The sequence below is a fragment of the Rhinolophus ferrumequinum genome, chromosome 10 (genome assembly GCF_004115265.2).
Source record: "Rhinolophus ferrumequinum isolate MPI-CBG mRhiFer1 chromosome 10, mRhiFer1_v1.p, whole genome shotgun sequence".
Classification (NCBI taxonomy): Eukaryota; Metazoa; Chordata; class Mammalia; order Chiroptera; family Rhinolophidae; genus Rhinolophus; species Rhinolophus ferrumequinum.
The window spans coordinates 8,497,938-8,516,767 of record NC_046293.1 but is presented as its reverse complement, the minus strand read 5'-3'; the positions used below and the strand labels follow the sequence as shown (position 1 = coordinate 8,516,767).

Genomic DNA, 18,830 nt, shown 5'->3' with positions numbered 1-18,830 from the left:
AGACACCAGTGTTTGCTGATGGGTGTGGAGTGTGTCAAGGACAATCCTATTGACGAAAGTCTCTAAGAGAAAATGGTGGGGGCATGTCTCACCACCCTAACCCTTGTGTGTTTTTTCCCCATCGAGATGCTATGTACTTTGAAGATCTTTCCTTTTCAGTCAGATACATTCTTCAGGTTCTGGCTGAAATGCTTCCTTCTCACAGCCTTTATTAACCAAATCGACTACTTATGGAGCCTCCAAATAAAGAGTGCTATCTAGTTGAGAGTTACTATCTCTTGTAATCACTACAACAATTTTGCGTATTTCTGTGCCGAGTGTCAGATTAGGGAAGAACTGTTACTGCAGAGTTGAGATAGAAAGCTCTGTGGGTGTGAGAATGAGTGTAGGATTAGAGGCAATAATCAGGCAGTTTCACAGCTTGAGGCCTAGCGAGGGGATCTCTATGCACAATTGTCGGACGAGAGCTAATGAGTATTTTCTATTGGAGGGGGAAGCTTACAGCATTAATGCTTTCCCAGCATTCTCAAAGGGATCTATGCCCTCCACCGACCCAGATTAAAAACTACTATTTTACCACTTTCAGATTTGACAGGACAGAAACAGGTAGGGTGGAAATCATGGACTCAACAAACGGGGAATGGAGCTAGGAGGCGGGGTTCTACAACACCCCATCTCCATCCAAACGGCAGTCACCTCTGAGCCCTGCGTGGGGCATCATCTCACTTGGTGGCACCCCTGCTTGTCCCCTTGTCCTTCGACTGTGACCCCTGGTCTGGCATCAGTCTTGACATATCTGTGGCCACTGACCATTTCTCCTTGAGCCCTTCAGTGAGGCCACACTGCTCCGGTTTTCCTCCTTCCCCTCCCGCAGCTCCTCCTCGAACCTCTTGGGATAGGAGCAGAGGCTCCCCTTCACCCTTGACCTGTTTTTTGTTTTGTTTTTTAATTGTTATTATGACTTTATGTCTTACATTTAAAAAAAATTATCGTGGCAAAATACACGTAACAAAATTTACCATCTTAACCATTTTTAAGCACACAGTTCAGTGGCATTTAATACATTCATAATGTGCAGCCATCACCACCATCCATTTCCGTAATTCTTTTCATCTTGTAAAACTGAAACTCTGTTCCCATTAAACTAACTCCTCATTTTCCGCCGCCCCAGGCCCTGGCAGCCACCATTCTACTTTCTATGGTTTTGACTAAGTATCCTGCTGACCTTAAAGTGTCGGATTCCACAGGGCTCTGTCTTCTGTCTTCCCTTCCCACTCTGCCTTTTCTAGTGTCTCACCTACTCCTAAGGCTTTGAATACTCTACACTGCCTGATTGTCAGTATTTTTTCTTATCTCTTGACAATTTTATAATTGTTGAAAGAGCTCTTTAGCCTTACATATTGTTTTTCTTAATCACGTGTTGCTTTTGTGAATATAAACAAAATTAATTGGTAAAATTTTCCTAAAACTTCTTCACATTAGCATTTTGACTTTCTACTTGATGTCATTGATATCTGTGCTTTCCACGTAAGATTGCCTTCTCTACCTTCAAGAGTACTGGTCTTCCAACATTTTGTAAAAGAGTCCATAAAAGAATCAAAAGCTATCGGCTCGGCACTGAGGATCTGTCATGCGGGGGATCCTGCCGACTACGCCAAGTGTCGTTCGGGGCGTCCGGCGGGGTCTCTGGTCCCACTCCCCACATAAGAACGCAGGATACAGCTAGGCCAAAAAGGAACACCCACGGAGCCATAGGTAGGGGAGTCATACCACTACACTGTCACTGGCAGCCGGGTTGGAGAAACAGGAACCAGGAGCAACACAATTCTCAATCCTCACTGTGCCGCTTGCAGGCTCAGCCACCATCTTCTTGCTAGCTCCCCCTTTTTCTTTTTGCTACTAGCCTAGCCACGGCAGTTATATTCATGGCTAATGGCTCACTGGTTACAGCTGACGGCCAACTAGCCACAGCTGCTGGCCATTTGATCACAGTTGATGGCCATTTACTACCTGAGCCAGCACCTTTCTATGTGAGGCCGAGAGCCTGGAAACTGCTTTTTGGGACTCTGTCCCCACAGGATCTGAAACTGCTCTTGATGTAGAGCCTACTTTTAAAAAAATACGTTTAATACACGCAAAAAAGCATAATTCATAAATGTACAGCCTGGTGAGTTATCCAAAATGAACCTACCCGTGTAAACACCATCCAGGTCAAGAAATAGAATTTTGCCAGCAGCACGGAGAAGTCATTCTGCCCCTTCCCAAATATTACCTTCTCCTCTTCCTCAAAAGGAATCAGTATTCCCACTATTGATTGGTTTTGCCTGTTTTTGAACTTTATATAATGGAATCACAGCAGTAGGCACCCTTTTGTGACATAACATTTTGTAGTCAGAGCTGCTCTGTCCAAAGATGAAAAGGGCTGAGGACTGTATCTGGAGGAAGTGCAAGTCCTCCTACTCCCGAATATGTAAGCGAAGGACAAAGCCTCATTGCTGCATTGTAGTGCTTCAGATAAGGATTTGGATTGTCCAGTCCTGAGATTCTCAGATTCCATGGTTAGTTGGCTAAAGGTGTATATAAATTACCCTCCTATTAGATAACTTGTGGAGCACATTATGAAAAGCATTTTCATCTATAATACCGTATAGGCAAAAAATTAAAATATAGATAATACCTAATGCTGGGTAGGGTGTGGGGACAGGACATTTCATTCACTATTGTGAAAGTATATGATATCATAATTTTAAGGGCAATTAGCTAATACCTAGTAAAAATTTAAATATTCATACATTTTGCAGCAAACCCACTTCCAGAAATCTATCCTCCAGAAATACAGCCACCCTGTACTGTGCCTCAATTTCCTCATTTCTAAAATGGGGATAATAGTACCTCAATACACACACAAACAATGCCTGGTACTTAAGTGTTAACTCTGGCCTTTGTTTTAACACAGTGGGACTGTTTACTTGACGTTTCCTAAAAGACCAATAAACCTCCAAATCTCTAACTTAACTCCTACCAAACAACACACCACTCAGGGAAATGAAAATGGATTAGTGTTTCTCTAAGTGCGATCCCTGGGAGGCTTGTTAAAATGCAGGTTTCCGGGCCCACTCTAAACCTTCTGGAGAGAATTACTGCGGAAGCACCTGATTTTATGCTTTAACAGGTCTCCCCGGTGTCTATTTCTACTGATGTCTCAGCCTCCGGGGACGTGGCTGAAGGCAGGTGACGACCGCCGGCCAGAGGGCGTCGCTCTCCCGCAGCCTCCAACCTCCGGCTCCCGGAAGGGGCGCTCTATCTGCGCTGCACTCGCCTCCTCTTTTCCGCTTCCGGTGTCCCCCGACAGCCATGGCCGCCGCCGCTGCAGTCGCGGGTCCTGCGGCGCCCCTGCCCCCGGACGAATTGCTTCCGAAAGGCGATGCCGAGAAGACTGAGGAGGAGCTGGAAGAGGAAGACGACGATGAGGTACTGGGTCCCCACGGGGCACAGCGGGACAGGGAGGACGGTCCGGGCGGGAGCGGCCGGCTCGGGGGTGTGGGCTCCGCGTGCTGCGGGATCCGGGTGAACGCGCGTCGCGAAGCCTAGAGAGGTCGGAGCGGAGGCGTCTTCTCCGGGAGGCGGGGTTGGGGGCTCCGCTGGGCCCGGGATGCCCTAGCTCCAGGGAGATTCTGTGTGCCCCGGCGTCGGGGGTGGTTGCTGCTGCTTCGGCCAAGATTGGCGCATTCTACATCACAGCTAGATGAGACCCTGTCGGAGAGACTCTGGGGTCTGACGGAGATGTTTCCGGAGAGGATACGGTCCGCGGCTGGAGCCACTTTTGATCTTTCGCTCTTTGTGGCTCAGAAAATGTACAGGTAAGGGACAAGGGCAAAGATATTGCGGTGTGCTGTGAATGCACCCGGGCTTTGGCAGCAGCAGACCCGGGCTGGAGGCCAGCCTGCCATCTAGATCGTTGAGTGACCTTGGACTCGTGGGACCTTAACCTTTTAGTCTCAACTTCCTTTCCTGTAAAGTGGGGATTCTTGTCGTTGTGAGGATCAATTCAGGTTACGTGAGATAACTAACATGTAAGTAGCTTTGTAAGAACTTGGGAGAGTGTTAACTGCTATCACTAGACTACCAGAACTGCTCCTGCTGTTTCTGGTTGGACTATGGTGTAAGGATTGGGTAGAATACGCTTGTCAAAAACATTGGAGTATGTAGCGTCAGGTTTAGTTACTGGTTAGAGGTTTGGTTACTGGTTTGTTCTTAGTTCAGCTGTCTGGTTTTGCCTCGCTATCATGCTCACACTCCCTCTGCAGGTTTTCCAGGGCAGCCTTGTGGATCGGGACAACTTCCTTCATGATCCTGGTTCTTCCTGTTGTCTTTGAGACCGAGAAGTTGCAAATGGAGCAACAGCAGCAACTGCAGCAGCGGCAGGTGAGCCCAGACCCTGGGCGTTTTGCTAGTGGTGAAGACACAACTTGTTTACTTCTTCAGCACCTGGGTAGACCAGCAGTTAATGTGTGGGTAGAGATTGCGATGTGGTCTGTGTTCTTTTAGGTTCCTAGACCTTGTCTGCCACTGGGCAGGTATGATGCAAATGAGATCCCTAGGCCTGTGCAATGCCTTACACCCCTCCTTTTCTTTTCCAGATACTTCTAGGGCCTAACACAGGGCTGTCAGGAGGAATGCCAGGGGCTCTACCTTCACTTCCTGGAAAGATCTAGATTGTTGTAGTTCACCTGAGGAGGAAAAGTTTGAAAATTCAATAGTGTTTGAACTGCTGATTTTTTTTTTTTTTTAACTTTGGCACATTGATCTATCTAAATCTAGTTGGGAGAATTCTCCCCACATTGTCTTATGGAGAGACTCCCAACTTGCAACTGTGCCCTCCACGCTGTCCTTATTTCTGTCCTCACTCTGATACCAGAGTGCGGCAATGCAGACGGTTACTCCAGCTCTGGCCATCCCACCTTTCACTGAATTACTCCTGACCAGATCTCAGTATCTCATTGTGGGGTAGGAACAGGTGCCATTGGGAAAGATGTACCCCTGACCATTAATGACTGTTTTTTGTTTTGAAGAATGGAGGTGTTGGGGAGGGTGGCACACACTATATGAAATACAAAATGCGTTACAGCTGTAGTGTAAAAGCAGGCACTGAATTCCTCTGTATGTTGGAAAAGAGGGAGGGCCAGCAGCAGCTTTGACCACAGGATGGGGACTGTGGAGGACAGAGCAGGAGCTCATTTCCTCTGCACATGTTGGCTGTTAGACCTGTGTGTGTGTAAAAAAGTCAGTGCTCACTTTTTGTATTTAAATATTAAAAATTATTCCAACCAAAAGTGTCATGTTTGTGCTTGTGATACACACCTTGAAATCAGATTACATTAGAAAGGCAAAGAGACGGGCTGCCCTAAAGCACAGCCAGCTCTAAAAGATGACTTATGATGGTAGTGAATTCCTTCTAAAGCATTACACCAAAGTTTAACCTTTTTTTCCCTTTATGTACATAATTACAGAATTCAGGCAGACAGATGACATTTATGTATGGAGTTCTCCATTTTTAATATTTGGTTAAACAAAATACATCTTTTGTAAACAAACCCAGCACAAGGCCAACAAAAAAAAAAGGGATGGGGCAGGAAAAACAAAAAGCCTAGGGTTGCCCCTTAGTGGGCATCAGGGTCAGGCCTGCCCGCTTCCTTAAAGGAAATGGGGCTTTTTGCCCTTGGGCATCAGCTTGGGTCCCTGTTCCTAAGCACCAGAATTGGATATGAACAGAGAAACCAGCCCTGAAATGTTTAAGCGTCTTTGCATATCCCATTGGCTCATGGACTCCAAGTACATGGGGACTCAACTGAAGTGCCATTTGCACAGGCCCAAGCAGATTGGCAGAGAGGAGTTTCCTCCCTTCACAGGAAATGGCTTACTATCACTGACAGTGCCAATGGACCCAAGGTCCTGCTTGTGACAATCAGCAAGGTTGGCTGTAACTTCTGGCTGGTGGTGGATGGAATGTCATTGTGCAGGGGTAAAGAGCTCCCTGTGGTGCCAAGCAGGTCTGGTGTAGAAAATGGTGGAGAGACTGCGGCCAGTTGCTGAGACGGTGTAATGCCGTAGCCGCTTGGTGGCCTGTTACTCAGCATAAAAAACGGCCTTGTTGGATTGAAGAGACATGTGCAGAAAAAGTGCTGGTGTAAACATGCACTCCAGTCACAGTGGGGAGGAGAAAGCCTCAGCTTCATCCCGTTCAGCTTGCTCAGGTTTGACGTGCAAGCCCCAGGCTGGCTGTGCTGGCGAGAAGGCTGGCCAGTGGGGCAGCTTTCAGACCTATTAAGACGACTGGCCCCTGGAAGGGCTAGACAGGCCGTCCCTGCTCTGAGGCAACCACACCACTTTGGTGACACCACTGTGGCATGACAGATACTTCCCCTCCTCTCGTTTTCCAAAGTTACAGGAGAAAAGTGGCCTACAACTATTTAAAGAGGTAGGGGGCGGGTCAATTCTCAGTTGATTTGTAAAGGAAACTACAGAAAGATGACAAACCCAGGTCCTATAACACACGTAACCACCCGACTTGAGGGCTCTGCTTCCTGTCACTATAGTGACTCCAAGTCTACGACTTCTACCATTCTAGCTGTTCTAATGTCTGAGAAGCTTATCTTCCTAAAACTCCTCACCCAACTGTCTTAAACTAGTGGAATTTGATGTCAAAGGCAAACTTACTTTTTCCTGATTTTGCTGGAGTAGGTCAACTGGGGAAACTGCCCTTTTGCTTATCTTGTTCCCCAGAGCCTCCTAAATAAATGTGACAGGGACAAGGCTGGAGTGAGGCAGGCAGGTCGCCCATACCTGCCCCAGCCTGGCTTTGGCCATGTCCTCTTAGGTATCTAGCTTACCCTGTCACGCTAGGATGCTGCAGGATTGAACCACCTGGTGTGGAATATTAGAGAACGTTTCATTATAAAACTCCAAGGATGGCCATAAACCACCCGTAAAAAGGGGGTGAGGGGTGGCATCAAGGGTTGGAGACGGCATGCTGTAGTGCTGCTGGGGTTTTGGAGATGGTTTCCTGAGAGGCCCTTTTTGCTCTGGGTCCTTCAAGTCAGTCACACGGGCTTTGCATGTACTGTGTTTTCAGACCCACTAGTTGCCAAGAAAGGGGACATAGAGGCAGAATCTCCAGGTGAGAGCAGCAGTGAGCTCCAGCAGAACCTCTTGTCAAGTCCTCACAGGAAAAGGGAAAATAAGCTAGGACCCACCTTTTCTTCTCTCTTAAATAAAACGAAGGTCTTCCATCGCTTGCCCTAAGCCCAGAGCTCCTACCTTCCTTTCCCAGGAGCGAGTAGCGCTGGTTGGTTCTTGTAACAGTCCACACATCTGGCCTATTGCACTGTCAAATCTGAGGGGGAAAACCCGATGAGATGTTTGGGGAAGTGGCAAGGACAGACCCACGGTATAGGCCACAGCACGTCACGGAGGATTTAGGGGGTTGAGGTGAGGGAAGGTTGGGTAGAACTGTTATACATCGGCCCTCCAACTCTGATGGGCCTCTACCTCTTCTGGTACCACCAGCAGGAGTTCACAGTTCTTTCCTCGCAAATGATGTTTTAGAAATTTCCTATGGGAAGAAGAGTACATGAAAGACAAAATGAAATGCTGGTAAAATGGCAAATTCCATTCTTGGGGGGGGGGGTCGCATGTCCAGAAATAACCTCATGATACACATGGCAGTCCCCAAAACACTCGTAGTGATCTGTTTTTGGATGGTTCCCCCTTTGGTTATCCCTCAATCTGTCCAGTTAGACTGCCAATCTGAATGTTTCCTCCTCCTCATCTATTGCCAACAGTAGCTAGTTCTGTGACAAACAGGCAGCCCAAAGTACCCTAAAGGACTTGTAATTGTTTAGAAAAGTTTCTTCTGGGCCACCAGGTGGCTCAGGCGGTTGGAGCTCCATGCTCCTAACTCCGAAGGCTGCCAGTTCGATTCCCACATGGGTCAGTGGGCTCTCAACCACAAGATTGCCGGTTCAACTCCTCGAGTCCTGCAAGGGATGGTGCGCTGTGCCCCCTGCAACTAAGATTGAACACAGCACCTTGAGCTGAGCTGCCGCTGAGCTCCCAGATGGCTCAGTAAGTTGAAGCGTGTCCTCTCAACCACAAGGTTGCCAGTTCGACTCCCACAAGGGATGGTGGACTGCGCCCCCTGCAACTAGAAACGGCAACTGGACCTGGAGCTGAGCTGCGCCCTGCACAACTAAGATTGAAACGACAACAAATTGAAGCTGAACAGCACCCTCCACAACTAAGATTGAAAGGACAACAACTTGACTTGGAAAAACGTCCTGGAAGTACACACTGTTCCCCAATAAAGTCCTGTTTCCCTTCCCCAATAAAATCTTTAAAAAAAAAAAAAAGTTTCTTCCCTGTGGCCTGTTTTCCTTTCCCTGAACTGGCAGCTATACTGTCCCAGGTGTCTAGGTGCAGAGAACATCCGGACCAGAAGGCCACAGCGCAGGTGCTGGGACTCTACTGAAGAGACTTCAAGTCCTCAGGGGCCATCAAACGTCCCGGTCTTTCAAATCTGAGGCCCTCTGCTTCTAAGTAAGGCAGGGAGAGGATCCAACTACAGGCAAAGCTAGAATTGCACTTCCTTTGTCAAATAACCAAGAGGAGCTCAACTTCCCACACACACCAAAGGGAGGAGCCCGGCGCATCAGCCCCACAGGCACCTGAGCTCGCTCTCGCCACCAATCCACTCTGGCATCTTCAGTTTGGAGTCAAGGTTGTAGTAGGCACCGCCCACCTCTCGAACACAGATCCAGTGTTGCCTTTTGAGAGGCAACTTCAGGGGCCCCCAGCACAGGCTGGAAGGCAGGTTCATGATGAAGCCCATGACGTGAGTGAGGGCAATGGCACTGACGTCCCTGCAAGAGAGAAAAGGTGTCAGGCTCCGAGGCAGCCACCTCCTCAAGGTTCCCTGGCTGTCTCACAACTGGCCACCCCCCTGCCCACTCACGCCCTGAACGCCATTTCTCATCAAATCGAGCCTGGTTCAGATTACCTGCGCTTGTCCCACCAAACAGCTTCATAGCCTTTGGTTTGAAGTGCTGCCATAATGACGTTCACGTCGTAGTTCCCATTTCCTAGCATGCTCTTCTTGTGGGGGGTCACCATGGTATTCGGAGACAACCTACAGAGGTGAGAGGAGGGGGACTGAGACTGGCTGGTCTTTCTAACCCGTCCTGGCCCTGCAGGACCAGGGAAAGAAGAGCATTGTAGCCCACTGCCCCGGAAGCTTGCTCCCCCCCATTCAAGTGAACTGTAACCAGCTCTCATCCAAGTATTTTGTAGTCTGGACTTCCACTGCCGTAGGGGTTTCTCTCTCGATGCATGACAATACTTCAGGAGTGACTCAGAAAGTGTGTCTACAGTGAAGTCAAGGGACACCACGTCCCATGAAAGAGTCTCACTGAGGAAACTCCCAGCCGACCCATTTCTGCACTCCTTTTCCTGGCTGATTTTCTGCCCTGATAGAAACTGCTTTTTAAACAATGGAAAACAGTATTTGATATTTTCATGGGTAGTATTTGTTACTCAGTTTTTACAGTTTAAAGTTTTCTATTTAAGGCTTGCACACTTGGTAATCATTAATCATTTAATACTCAAGGGCCTGCAGGGGCCCAGGCAGGTAACATAAATGTATGAATTGGAGCCAGAGGTAAAGCAATAAAAAAGCACAAAGGCCCCTATTAAACTAGAACGCATGACCACCTAAAGCATTCCAAATATACGTGTGTGTAAAATACTGGAATATACATTTTAAAAATACTAAAAAACCAATTGAAAATGTCTGTGTCAGACAGACCCCAAGTGCAGTCTGGTCTGCACAGCCAGCGTAAAGCCATTTTCGGCCAGGCCTCTTCAGCCGCTCCATCTCAAAGCACGGTCAGTTCTGCGAAGGCATTTCCAATTCTATTATTTTGCTTTCACAGGCTTGTCAGGCCAGAACCTGAGGAAGGGCCATGTTGACGGAAAGGACAGCGTGTGTGAAGGGGACGAAGGGAAATGTGCAATAAAAGTGGAGAGCAGATGTCCGGGAGGTTGCTAAATGCCATCTCCAGAAGAGCATTGAGACCTTAGGTCAATTTGTAAAAACTTCAGAAATACTAAAAAAAAATTTTTAAAAACCCAAAAACTTCTCTATATACAGCAAACATACTGATAATTTTTTCAAACATAAAACACTCCTGCCACTGCTGAAACCCTCCATCGGCCCCCAAAGCACTGAACCACAACCTCCCCTATTTCCTCTGGCCTGCAATCCTCCCCGGATCCTGCTGATCTCACTCCACCCCTTAGCAGCACGCTGTCTGTACGCTCTTCCCCTAGATCGTCACTTGGTCTGCTCATTATTTGGGTCTCAAGTATTCCTGCCGTAGAGGCCTTTTCTGACCACCCAACCGTGGATTTCTCCCATCCACCCACTTTAATTTAATTACAGCCCTTGTTACTACCAGACATGTCTTTTCATTTCTCTGTTTTTCCACACGACAATGACAGCAGGGGCCTGCCTTCTCTATCCCGTGAATGCTACATCAGCAGGGCCCAAAGAGTACCTGGCACATGATAGGTGCTCAAGGAATGTTTGTGGAAATGTTCTGTTTGTTATCCTATCTTTTTCTGTAAATATTAGTAGTAGACCGTTAAAATAAGAAAAGCTTACATGCTTGTCTCTAGAGCTAGCAAAGGGTATCTGCATACACTGCCTTCCACTCTGCAACTAAACCGTTTTCCTTGTAACAATAACTACCATTTACTGAAAACTTCTGTGCCAAGCCCATAACAGATGCCTTCATACGTATCCATTTGATTCTCACAATCAGCCTATGAGGTTATGAATTATTCCATTTTAAAGGTTTAAAAACTGAAGTTTGGATGACTTGTCCATGATCACTTATCTTAGCCGGTGACAGAACCAGGATGCAAACTCGGATTTGCTTGACTTGAAAGTCGTGCCTGTCTCATGGCAAGGACCCAAGATCAGAGTGGGTGGTGGTAGCGGGTTAGTAAGAGGAAAGGCCAGCTGAGTCCCTGGGGCCCGGGCTGCAAATGTAGCCTAATAGGACAAAGGCTCTCAGTGGCTTCTTGGGCACTTGGACTCAATGCAAAAGCATATGAAAGAAAGCCCAGCTCAAGATATATCAAGTTCCTTTCCCTTCTCTATTTTTTCAATAGCTTCTCGTTACTTCCAGTGAAGTCTCTAGCCAGTAGATGCATGAAAGCTCCAACAAAGAAACTGCTGAGTCTTCCACCTCTTTCACTATCTAACTCCCTACCGGGCTCAAACCTCTGAGCCGCACTTTCCCGAATGCGCTCCCAGAGGATCACAGAAGACATTCAACACAATGGATAAATGAATCAAGAAAACAGGCTTCCTGCAGGAATTCTTAGAACCCCTAATGTTCACCTTGAGTCCTGAGGAGAGCGGGTATAATACCTTTCAGTTCCCAAACACTTGACCACAAACATTTTGTGGAGGGGCACCTTACAGGGCGAGTGAGTGTTCCAAGAGTCTCTTCTCCTGTCCTACATCTTCTATCTCAGATTCACATCCTTTCCTGTCTGCTCTCACGCGCTCTCCCCGCTAACTGGAGGCCCCTCATCCTACACCTGGACTTCTGAAACAGGATCCTAAATCGATCTCCTTGTTTCCAAACTCTCCTTCCTCCAATTCACCTGTATGCGCCTGACATTCACCAACGCATCATCTCACTGATGTGAGAAGTGCCACTGGAGCTGCCTGCCTGGCTGGCCCACTCCAGCCCTCCGAGCCGGTTCCCTCTCACTGGGCTTAGTGCACAGCAGGCATCAGTACCATGTGGCCTCTATTCGTTCACCCTACTTCCTGTTCCGGGTCAAATCCTAAAGCGTCTTCAGGCTCAACCTCACATCCTGCCTCCTCCATGGAATCTTCCTGGCTCCTCTGTAGCAGAAAAAGGAGGGAGACTGGAGGACCACACATATGAATTCACATCCAAGCAGCAGCAATACGAATTGTGCGATTTAATCTCCAGGCCTGTTAGCTTATCTGTAAAAATGGGAACGATTCCTATGTTATAGGACCACTGAAGAATTCAGTTATTTTATACAAACAGCAAATTCCTTAAAGCCAAGGAAATGGCTCTTTTACCCTGTATCCCTCCCAGCTAGGCAGTGGCAACTGAGTAAACATATGTTGGCCAAACTGTATCAATACAGGAAATGCTGAGAATGGCTTCCATCTAATTCCTAGAGGAATGGTCATTTGAATACCGTGTTTCTCTGAAAATAAGACCTAGCTAGACAATCAGCTCTAATGCGTCTTTTGGAGCAAAAATTAATATAAGACCCGGTCTTATTTTATTATACTATCCTATATATATTACTTATTATACTGTAAGACCGGGTCTTATATTAATTTTTGCTCCAAAAGACGCATTAGAGCTGATTGTTCGGCTAGGTCTTATGTTCGCGTAACAGGGTAAGTGGGGTCTGTCTGCCCTGTGTGTCTACTATACCGGCACTTGTTTTTATGTTACTAAGTGCCCACTGTGTCAGCTACTTTTATAAGCTTTATCACTAATCCTTCCACCAATCCTGAGATAGAGATTAACCCCACAGTGTAAACATAGAAGGTGAGGTGCGGAGGTTACCGTGACTTGCCCAGTCCTGTATAGCTAGTAAGTGGCAGAGCTAGGATTCAACCTCCCAACTCTGAACAGAGAGAGAGAGCTAAGGCCACACCAAATATTGTCTCCTGGGTGTTTCAACACTGGTCCCACTGAACTCCATGAGATTCCAGTTCTGTTCCAATGGATTGTTTTCTGGAGACTCCTTGGCAAACTCCTGCTCAGGGCTGTCTTAATGATTTCAACAGAAATTCTGGACTATAAAGCAGGCCTCTCACTTTTGTTGTCACAGCCAGAGGTTAGAGCCACGAGATTTGAAGCGACCTACAAGTGGGCTCTACAGTCTAGGTCTCACACCTAAGTTCTAGATCCTCTCTCGTGGTTACCACTGTGTCTAGCTATGGTGATGAGTTCAGATTTTAATGAACAGGAGGTGTGGAGACAGTCTCGAGATTCCTTTTCTCCCGTAATTATTATTTTCCTTTTTATCAGCTCTGAAGACACGTGACATTAGAAAATTTGCTTCAGAAACTTCCTGATGTCTTTAAATTATGAAATCTATAAAGCAACAGAGCATAGGGCCATGCACATAGAAGTACTCTGTAGTAGGTGTTGCCTATGATGATGACGGTGGACAATGTGTTTACCTGGCCCTTGCACGAGATAATTCAGGTATCCAGAGGTTAACATCAACAACACCTTTTCTCATTTACAACCACCATACTTTAAATGTGGCTCTGTCCACCTGTTCAGGGACCTTTTATTAGGGAGGCAGGAGGATTTCCCCCTCTATGGTAGAGAACGCTGGTTGTGCATCAATATCTATAATCTCTGTCTCTTCCAGCTTGTATTAGATTTTTTCCCCTGGTATCAAGCTAGTTTCCATTTCTTTAGATTTTAACAGCTATTTTATTTGGGAGAGAAACACATACCTACCTGCAAGCCCATTTGATCACTGAAAAATTGAGATGAATCTAATGAAAATGTTTGAGGCCTGAGGATTTTCAACACAACATAGCAAAGCTACTATCGTATTTGACTTCTAAGTCCTTTCTTTTTCAAAGCAGACACACATACGATAACATGTATGAGATCAAATATCCGTATCTGTATGCGTGCACACTGGTGACACTTGCCCCGTTTCTGATCTTTTCTCTAATTTCCCATGTTGAAAACTAACCCTTTTCACACCTAGTTTCGCTATCACTGTGGATATTACCACTATCTCCAAATCCTGGGCCGAGCCTGTCACACCTCTGACTCTTCTCTTCCCTGTCCCCACGCTGTTGCCAAGTCATTAGCTTAGTTCTGTCGAAGTTCCTATTCATTTCTATTCCAAACATGAGTCATCTCATATCCACAACTGTTTTGCAACTCCACCCTGCTTTTTATTTCTCCTCTTTTATCTGGCTAAAATTCAACTACTAGGATGAACTTCCTCTCAACAAATGGCATTAATAAAAATTTTTCTCATTTCTATCATTCATTAGCCACATCTTCAAAAAAGCATGGAACGTTAGGTCTGCGAATTTAAAATCATCTAGTTAAACCTGCCAACATTACTGTTCTTTCTGTTAAGATCCAAATAGATCCTCTTTTTCTTCTATATTGCTCTAAAATTCATGGTTCTAGCTAACCTATTCTCAAGGCCTGGTCAATGTATATAGCCCTGAGATGTACTTCTCAGAGGCTGAGTCCTTCCTGTTCAACTTGTTTTCTCTACAGTGCCTAGCAGTGCCTGGCACAATGCAGTAAATGTTTAAAAGATTCCATTTTCTCTCTCACCTCTTCTCCCTTCACTTTTTCCTCTGATTCCTTTTCACGCTTCTTCTGTTTCTATTCATCCACACAGAATCTTTCCATACAAAATATTCTGTATAGAATTCCACCTTAGGTGGGGACAGTTTATTTTCTTTATGTACACTTACTTGTTTGCTATCACTTTAAGGTGGATCTTTACATTATGCTAAAAGGGAATTGGGGAGTGTACTACGACTTCCTAAAGCTTTAAAAGCCAGGAATAGAACTCTGCTTCCATATGAGTGTTTAGCAAATATCTAGCATTCTTTCATTCAGGGAAAACACAGCTGAAAGAGTCCCATTATGCACAAACAGCTTATAATCATAGTCCAGGTCCAACTTACTAGCAGGGTGAACAGCGACTGTTGATATAATTGTTCTGACATGCCTGCCCAACGCTCAGGAAGCAGCAGCTAGGAGGGCAGGCCCTGCAGTCACAAAGCTTGGATCCCAATCCTACCATTAATAGCTCTGTGAACTGTGTGCCATGATTTCCTCATCTGGAAAAATGGGAAATAAAAAAACCTACCTTTTAAGATTAGTGTGAGGAATGAGTTAACACAAGAAAAAGCACTCAGAATAGTGCTTTGCACACAGTGAGTGTTCATAGTGACTGTGATGTCAGATGAGGGGCCAAATGCATAGAAATGGAAAACTTCTGAATGGACACACCAAATCTCCACTGTTGAAATTTACTAGGGAGTGAAACTGGGCAAATTGCTTAAACTGAATCTTAGTTTGTTTGGATCACTACTGATAAGGTTGTTGCAAGACTGTTACATATTACAAAGCAGCAAGCAGTTCAAGTACTGGCTGTATGAGTCCTTTCCTTCTCCCTAATCTTAGATTAGGAAATAATTTGCAAATATCCAATTAGGAGAAGAAATATTAATGGCCAGCTAAAAGAACCAGCCTAATGGACTGGCCTCCTTCTTGCTTTCACTTACATGACTTGGTGATCTGAGACAAATTATTTCACCTGCCAGGGCCCCATTTCCTGAAGAGTTAATTCTACTTGCCAGATAATGGCCATGATGCAAATGACACATCTGCCCTGCTAAGGCATTACTATGGTTATTATAGGCAGTGGAAAATAATTACCCTCATTATAATTTGACAGCACATGGGATTAACATTCTTTTAAGAGAGGACTATGGTTTTTTCAGGGTAAATGGTCCACATCTATGCTTCACAAATCACCCCAAATAGGCTGTTTCCAGCTGTAATTCAGGTCCTTCTGGGGGCAATAATTTCATCTGAGTGAAGAGAGTCAGAAGAGTCTTCTGGAATTGCCAATATGCACTCCTTGGAGAATTCTTGAGCTTTCTCTGCATTGAGAACTGAGCTGGCTTAACACTTTGTAGCTGGAGCAATGAGACAGGCGCATTGCCAAAGTTGCTATGGACTGCAGACCGGCTGCTGTGTCCATCTAGGCACCGCAGAATTAATTCTCAAACCCTTTGATAAAAGAATTTTAGAACATCAAAGCCGAGAGAAAAAAGCTGAACTTCTATCAACCTGTCAGGTAGCATTTGGAAAAGAGGTAAAAAAGGGCATGTAGGGGGCCGGCCCGGTGGCTCAGGCAGATGGAGCTCCATGCTCCTAACTCCGAAGGCTGCCGGTTCGATTCCCACATGGGCCAGTGGGCTCTCAACCGCAAGGTTGCTGGTTCAATTCCGCGAGTCCCGCAAGGGATGGTGGGCAGCGCCCCCTGCAACTAAGATTGAACACAGCACCTTGAGCTGAGCTGCCGCTGAGCTCCCAGATGGCCCAGTTGGTTGGAGTGCGTCCTCTCAATCTCAAGGTTGCGGGTTCAACTCCCGCAAGGGATGGTGGGCTGCGCCCCCTGCAACTTGCAAGGAAACTGGACCTGGAGATGAGCTGCGCCCTCCACAACTAAGACTGAAAGGACAACAACTTGACTTGGAAAAAAGGCCTGGAAGTACACACTGTTCCCCAATAAAGTCCTGTTCCCCTTCCCCAATAAAATCTTAAAAAAGAAAAAAAAGGGCATCTAGCATGAAGTAGAAGAGGGTATCAAGAGTCAGCTTCACTTTGTAGCTTTGCTACTTAGAAGCTATTTAGACAAATTACCTGACCCTCCTGCCCATTTCTCTATCACTAAAACAGAGACAGTAAAACACCGTTGGGAGGGCTACACAAAACAACGTAAGAAAAGCACCAAGGCCAACACATTGCCTCATAGAAAAGCGAAGTGTTGTGTATACACCTTTCTTATGGAACCCACATTGGTGGTGGGTTCTGATGACAGGTGGACGTAGCTTGTCCCCTTCTAGACTGTAAACTCCTTGGGGGCAGGACTTGAGGGGCATTTATCGCATAGCAGTCAACAGCACAGATACAAACCTGAACTCAAGCGTGGCTCCATCTCGTTTTGTGACCTTGGGCAAATTACTGAACTTCTGAGCCCTATCTTTATCCAAGAAATGGAAATGACACATTCTATGGGATTGTTGAGATGACACCACTGAGGCCCTTAGCACTGTGCCTAGCCCATAGTAAGTGCTCAATAAATGGCAATGATTGTCTGTCACATTCCCTCTGTCCCTTATACCTGCTAACAAGCAACTAGCTGATAATACTTGTTGGTTTGAAGGTCTATATAGCTGAGATATTACCCCACCCACAGAAATTCAGAAATAGCAAAAAGTATCAAGATGCCAAGAAGAAGGGGGTCCCCTACCTCTGGAAAATCTCTTGCAGCGTTTCCCGGGTGAAGGCATTGCTGTCCTGGAAGACGTTATTGAGGGCATGCAGGGCACAAAGCTCCCTACGCTGTTTCTCATGATAAATTTGTGGGGGTGCTGCCTGGGGCAGCTCCAATGATTCAGATTTGGCCTTGTCTCCTTTCCATGGCACGCAGCTCATGTTTTTCGTTTTAGGTTCCAGAGACAGCTAAAAACACCCTACCCTTCCCTCCTGAGGAAGAATGGAAGCTTCTCAGTCTTTTCAGGATTCCTGAGGTCCACTTTATTTTCTGGTGTCCATGATTTATGCTTTGTCACGGAGAGAAAAGGTTGAAATCAAAAGGAAAAACAATCCACCTCTTCTCTCTTCTCAATAGAAAAATAACTTCTGGATTAGTGTATTTCGCCACCACTGGCAAAGTGCAGAATTCTAAAAATATCGTATAAAATCTAAGACCTTGTTCCCTTCTCCCCCCCCCCACCCGCCCCCCTCCGAAAAACCACGATTTTCTTGATGCTATTTTCCTCTCTGCAAAAGCCAACCAGGCCTCAATGCAGGAGGACCAAACGGAATCCGTCACATCGCTCCTTTTCTTCCATTTCTTTCCAACCACAACGCCACTGATTCAGAAGACAAGGCCTACGTGGTGGGTAAGACGCAAAATCCGAGCAGCTAGCGAGGGCCGGCCAGCGTGGAACTGCGGGCCGTGCTGGGGCCTCGCGGACGGCTCTCCATCCCCTCGGGTGCGGCGGGGCCCCGCAGGGCGCGGGCCGAGGCGGGCGCGACTCCCTCGCAAAGCGCGGACTCTCACCTTTTCGCAGCGGCCCTGCGGGGGAAACAATCCCGGTCAGAAGGGCCGCCGCAAAGAACCAGGCTGGCGGGGGAAGTGGCGCGGCGGGTCCGGCCCCAGCCCGAGGGAAGGTCCTTCGCTGGCACCAACAGGCCCGCGAGGGGTGGGGCCGGACAATTTGCCTCGCCCTCGGGGGCCCACCCGTCTCGCCGCCCCCACCCCAAGCTCCCGCCGGTCACGTGAGTGCAAGCCGAGGCGCCCTCCTGTCGCTCCCCCAAACTCAGCTCCCGCGCCAACTCGCGTACGCGCCGCTGGTCTCCCCCTCACCGCTGCAGGCCGCCGCCACCTAGAGCTGGTGGCCACCACCTGGACCGCGAGCGGGCGAGCGCGCGCACCTGAGCCCAACGTCAGCGGCCCACGCCCGGCGCGTGCTCCGGAAACGCCCTCCTGCGCCGTCCTGGCTCCCGCCCCGCCGCAGCGTCACGTCTGATGTCAGCCTGACGTCAGCGGCGCCGGCTTCGGGGGCCGCGGCAACCGCACGTTTGTTGGGTGGGTTTGGGCAGCATCGGACGATCTGGTGAATGCGGGGGCCGGGCTGGATAGCCCGGCGGCGGCGCTGGGTAGAGCTGGTGTCCGGCTTCTTGGCTCTGGTCCTCCCCGGGCTGCGCAGGGAGGGGCGGTCTGCGAGAGTCCCGCCTCGACGCCCGCGCTCCCATCCCCGCTCCTCCCGCGAGCGTTGGCGCCGTTCCGGGGCGGTGACCTAGCCCGCGGCTGCACTTCGCAGCTCTCCCAACCCCGCCCCTCTTTCTGGGCCGTGTTACTAGAGTGCTTTCGCGAGCCCGGACTAGCTGCTACTACGCTGATCCTTT

General features: G+C 47.6%; 2 protein-coding genes across 3 annotated transcripts; one reads left to right on the top strand and one right to left on the bottom strand.

Moving 5' to 3' along the window:
- The first annotated feature begins 3,313 nt into the window (after window positions 1-3,313).
- Window positions 3,314-5,333, top strand: TOMM22 (translocase of outer mitochondrial membrane 22). Its single transcript, XM_033117050.1, has 4 exons — window positions 3,314-3,471; window positions 3,742-3,860; window positions 4,308-4,425; window positions 4,641-5,333. Exons 1-4 carry the CDS (start codon window positions 3,355-3,357, stop codon window positions 4,713-4,715), a joined length of 429 nt encoding a protein of 142 aa, XP_032972941.1. The 5' UTR covers window positions 3,314-3,354; the 3' UTR covers window positions 4,716-5,333.
- JOSD1 (Josephin domain containing 1) lies at window positions 4,767-18,689 on the bottom strand. Of its 2 annotated transcripts, none has more exons than XM_033117048.1 (5): window positions 18,289-18,689; window positions 17,167-17,997; window positions 9,056-9,184; window positions 8,724-8,918; window positions 4,767-7,612 (listed from the first exon to the last, which is right to left on the bottom strand). In XM_033117048.1, the coding sequence occupies exons 2-5, from the start codon at window positions 17,349-17,351 to the stop codon at window positions 7,513-7,515; spliced, it is 609 nt and encodes a 202-aa protein (XP_032972939.1). In that variant the 5' UTR covers window positions 17,352-17,997; window positions 18,289-18,689; the 3' UTR covers window positions 4,767-7,512. The 2 variants fall into 2 exon arrangements, with proteins under 2 accessions (XP_032972939.1, XP_032972940.1); XM_033117049.1 differs by having other exon boundaries at window positions 18,357-18,689.
- Between the last annotated feature and the right edge of the window lie 141 nt (window positions 18,690-18,830).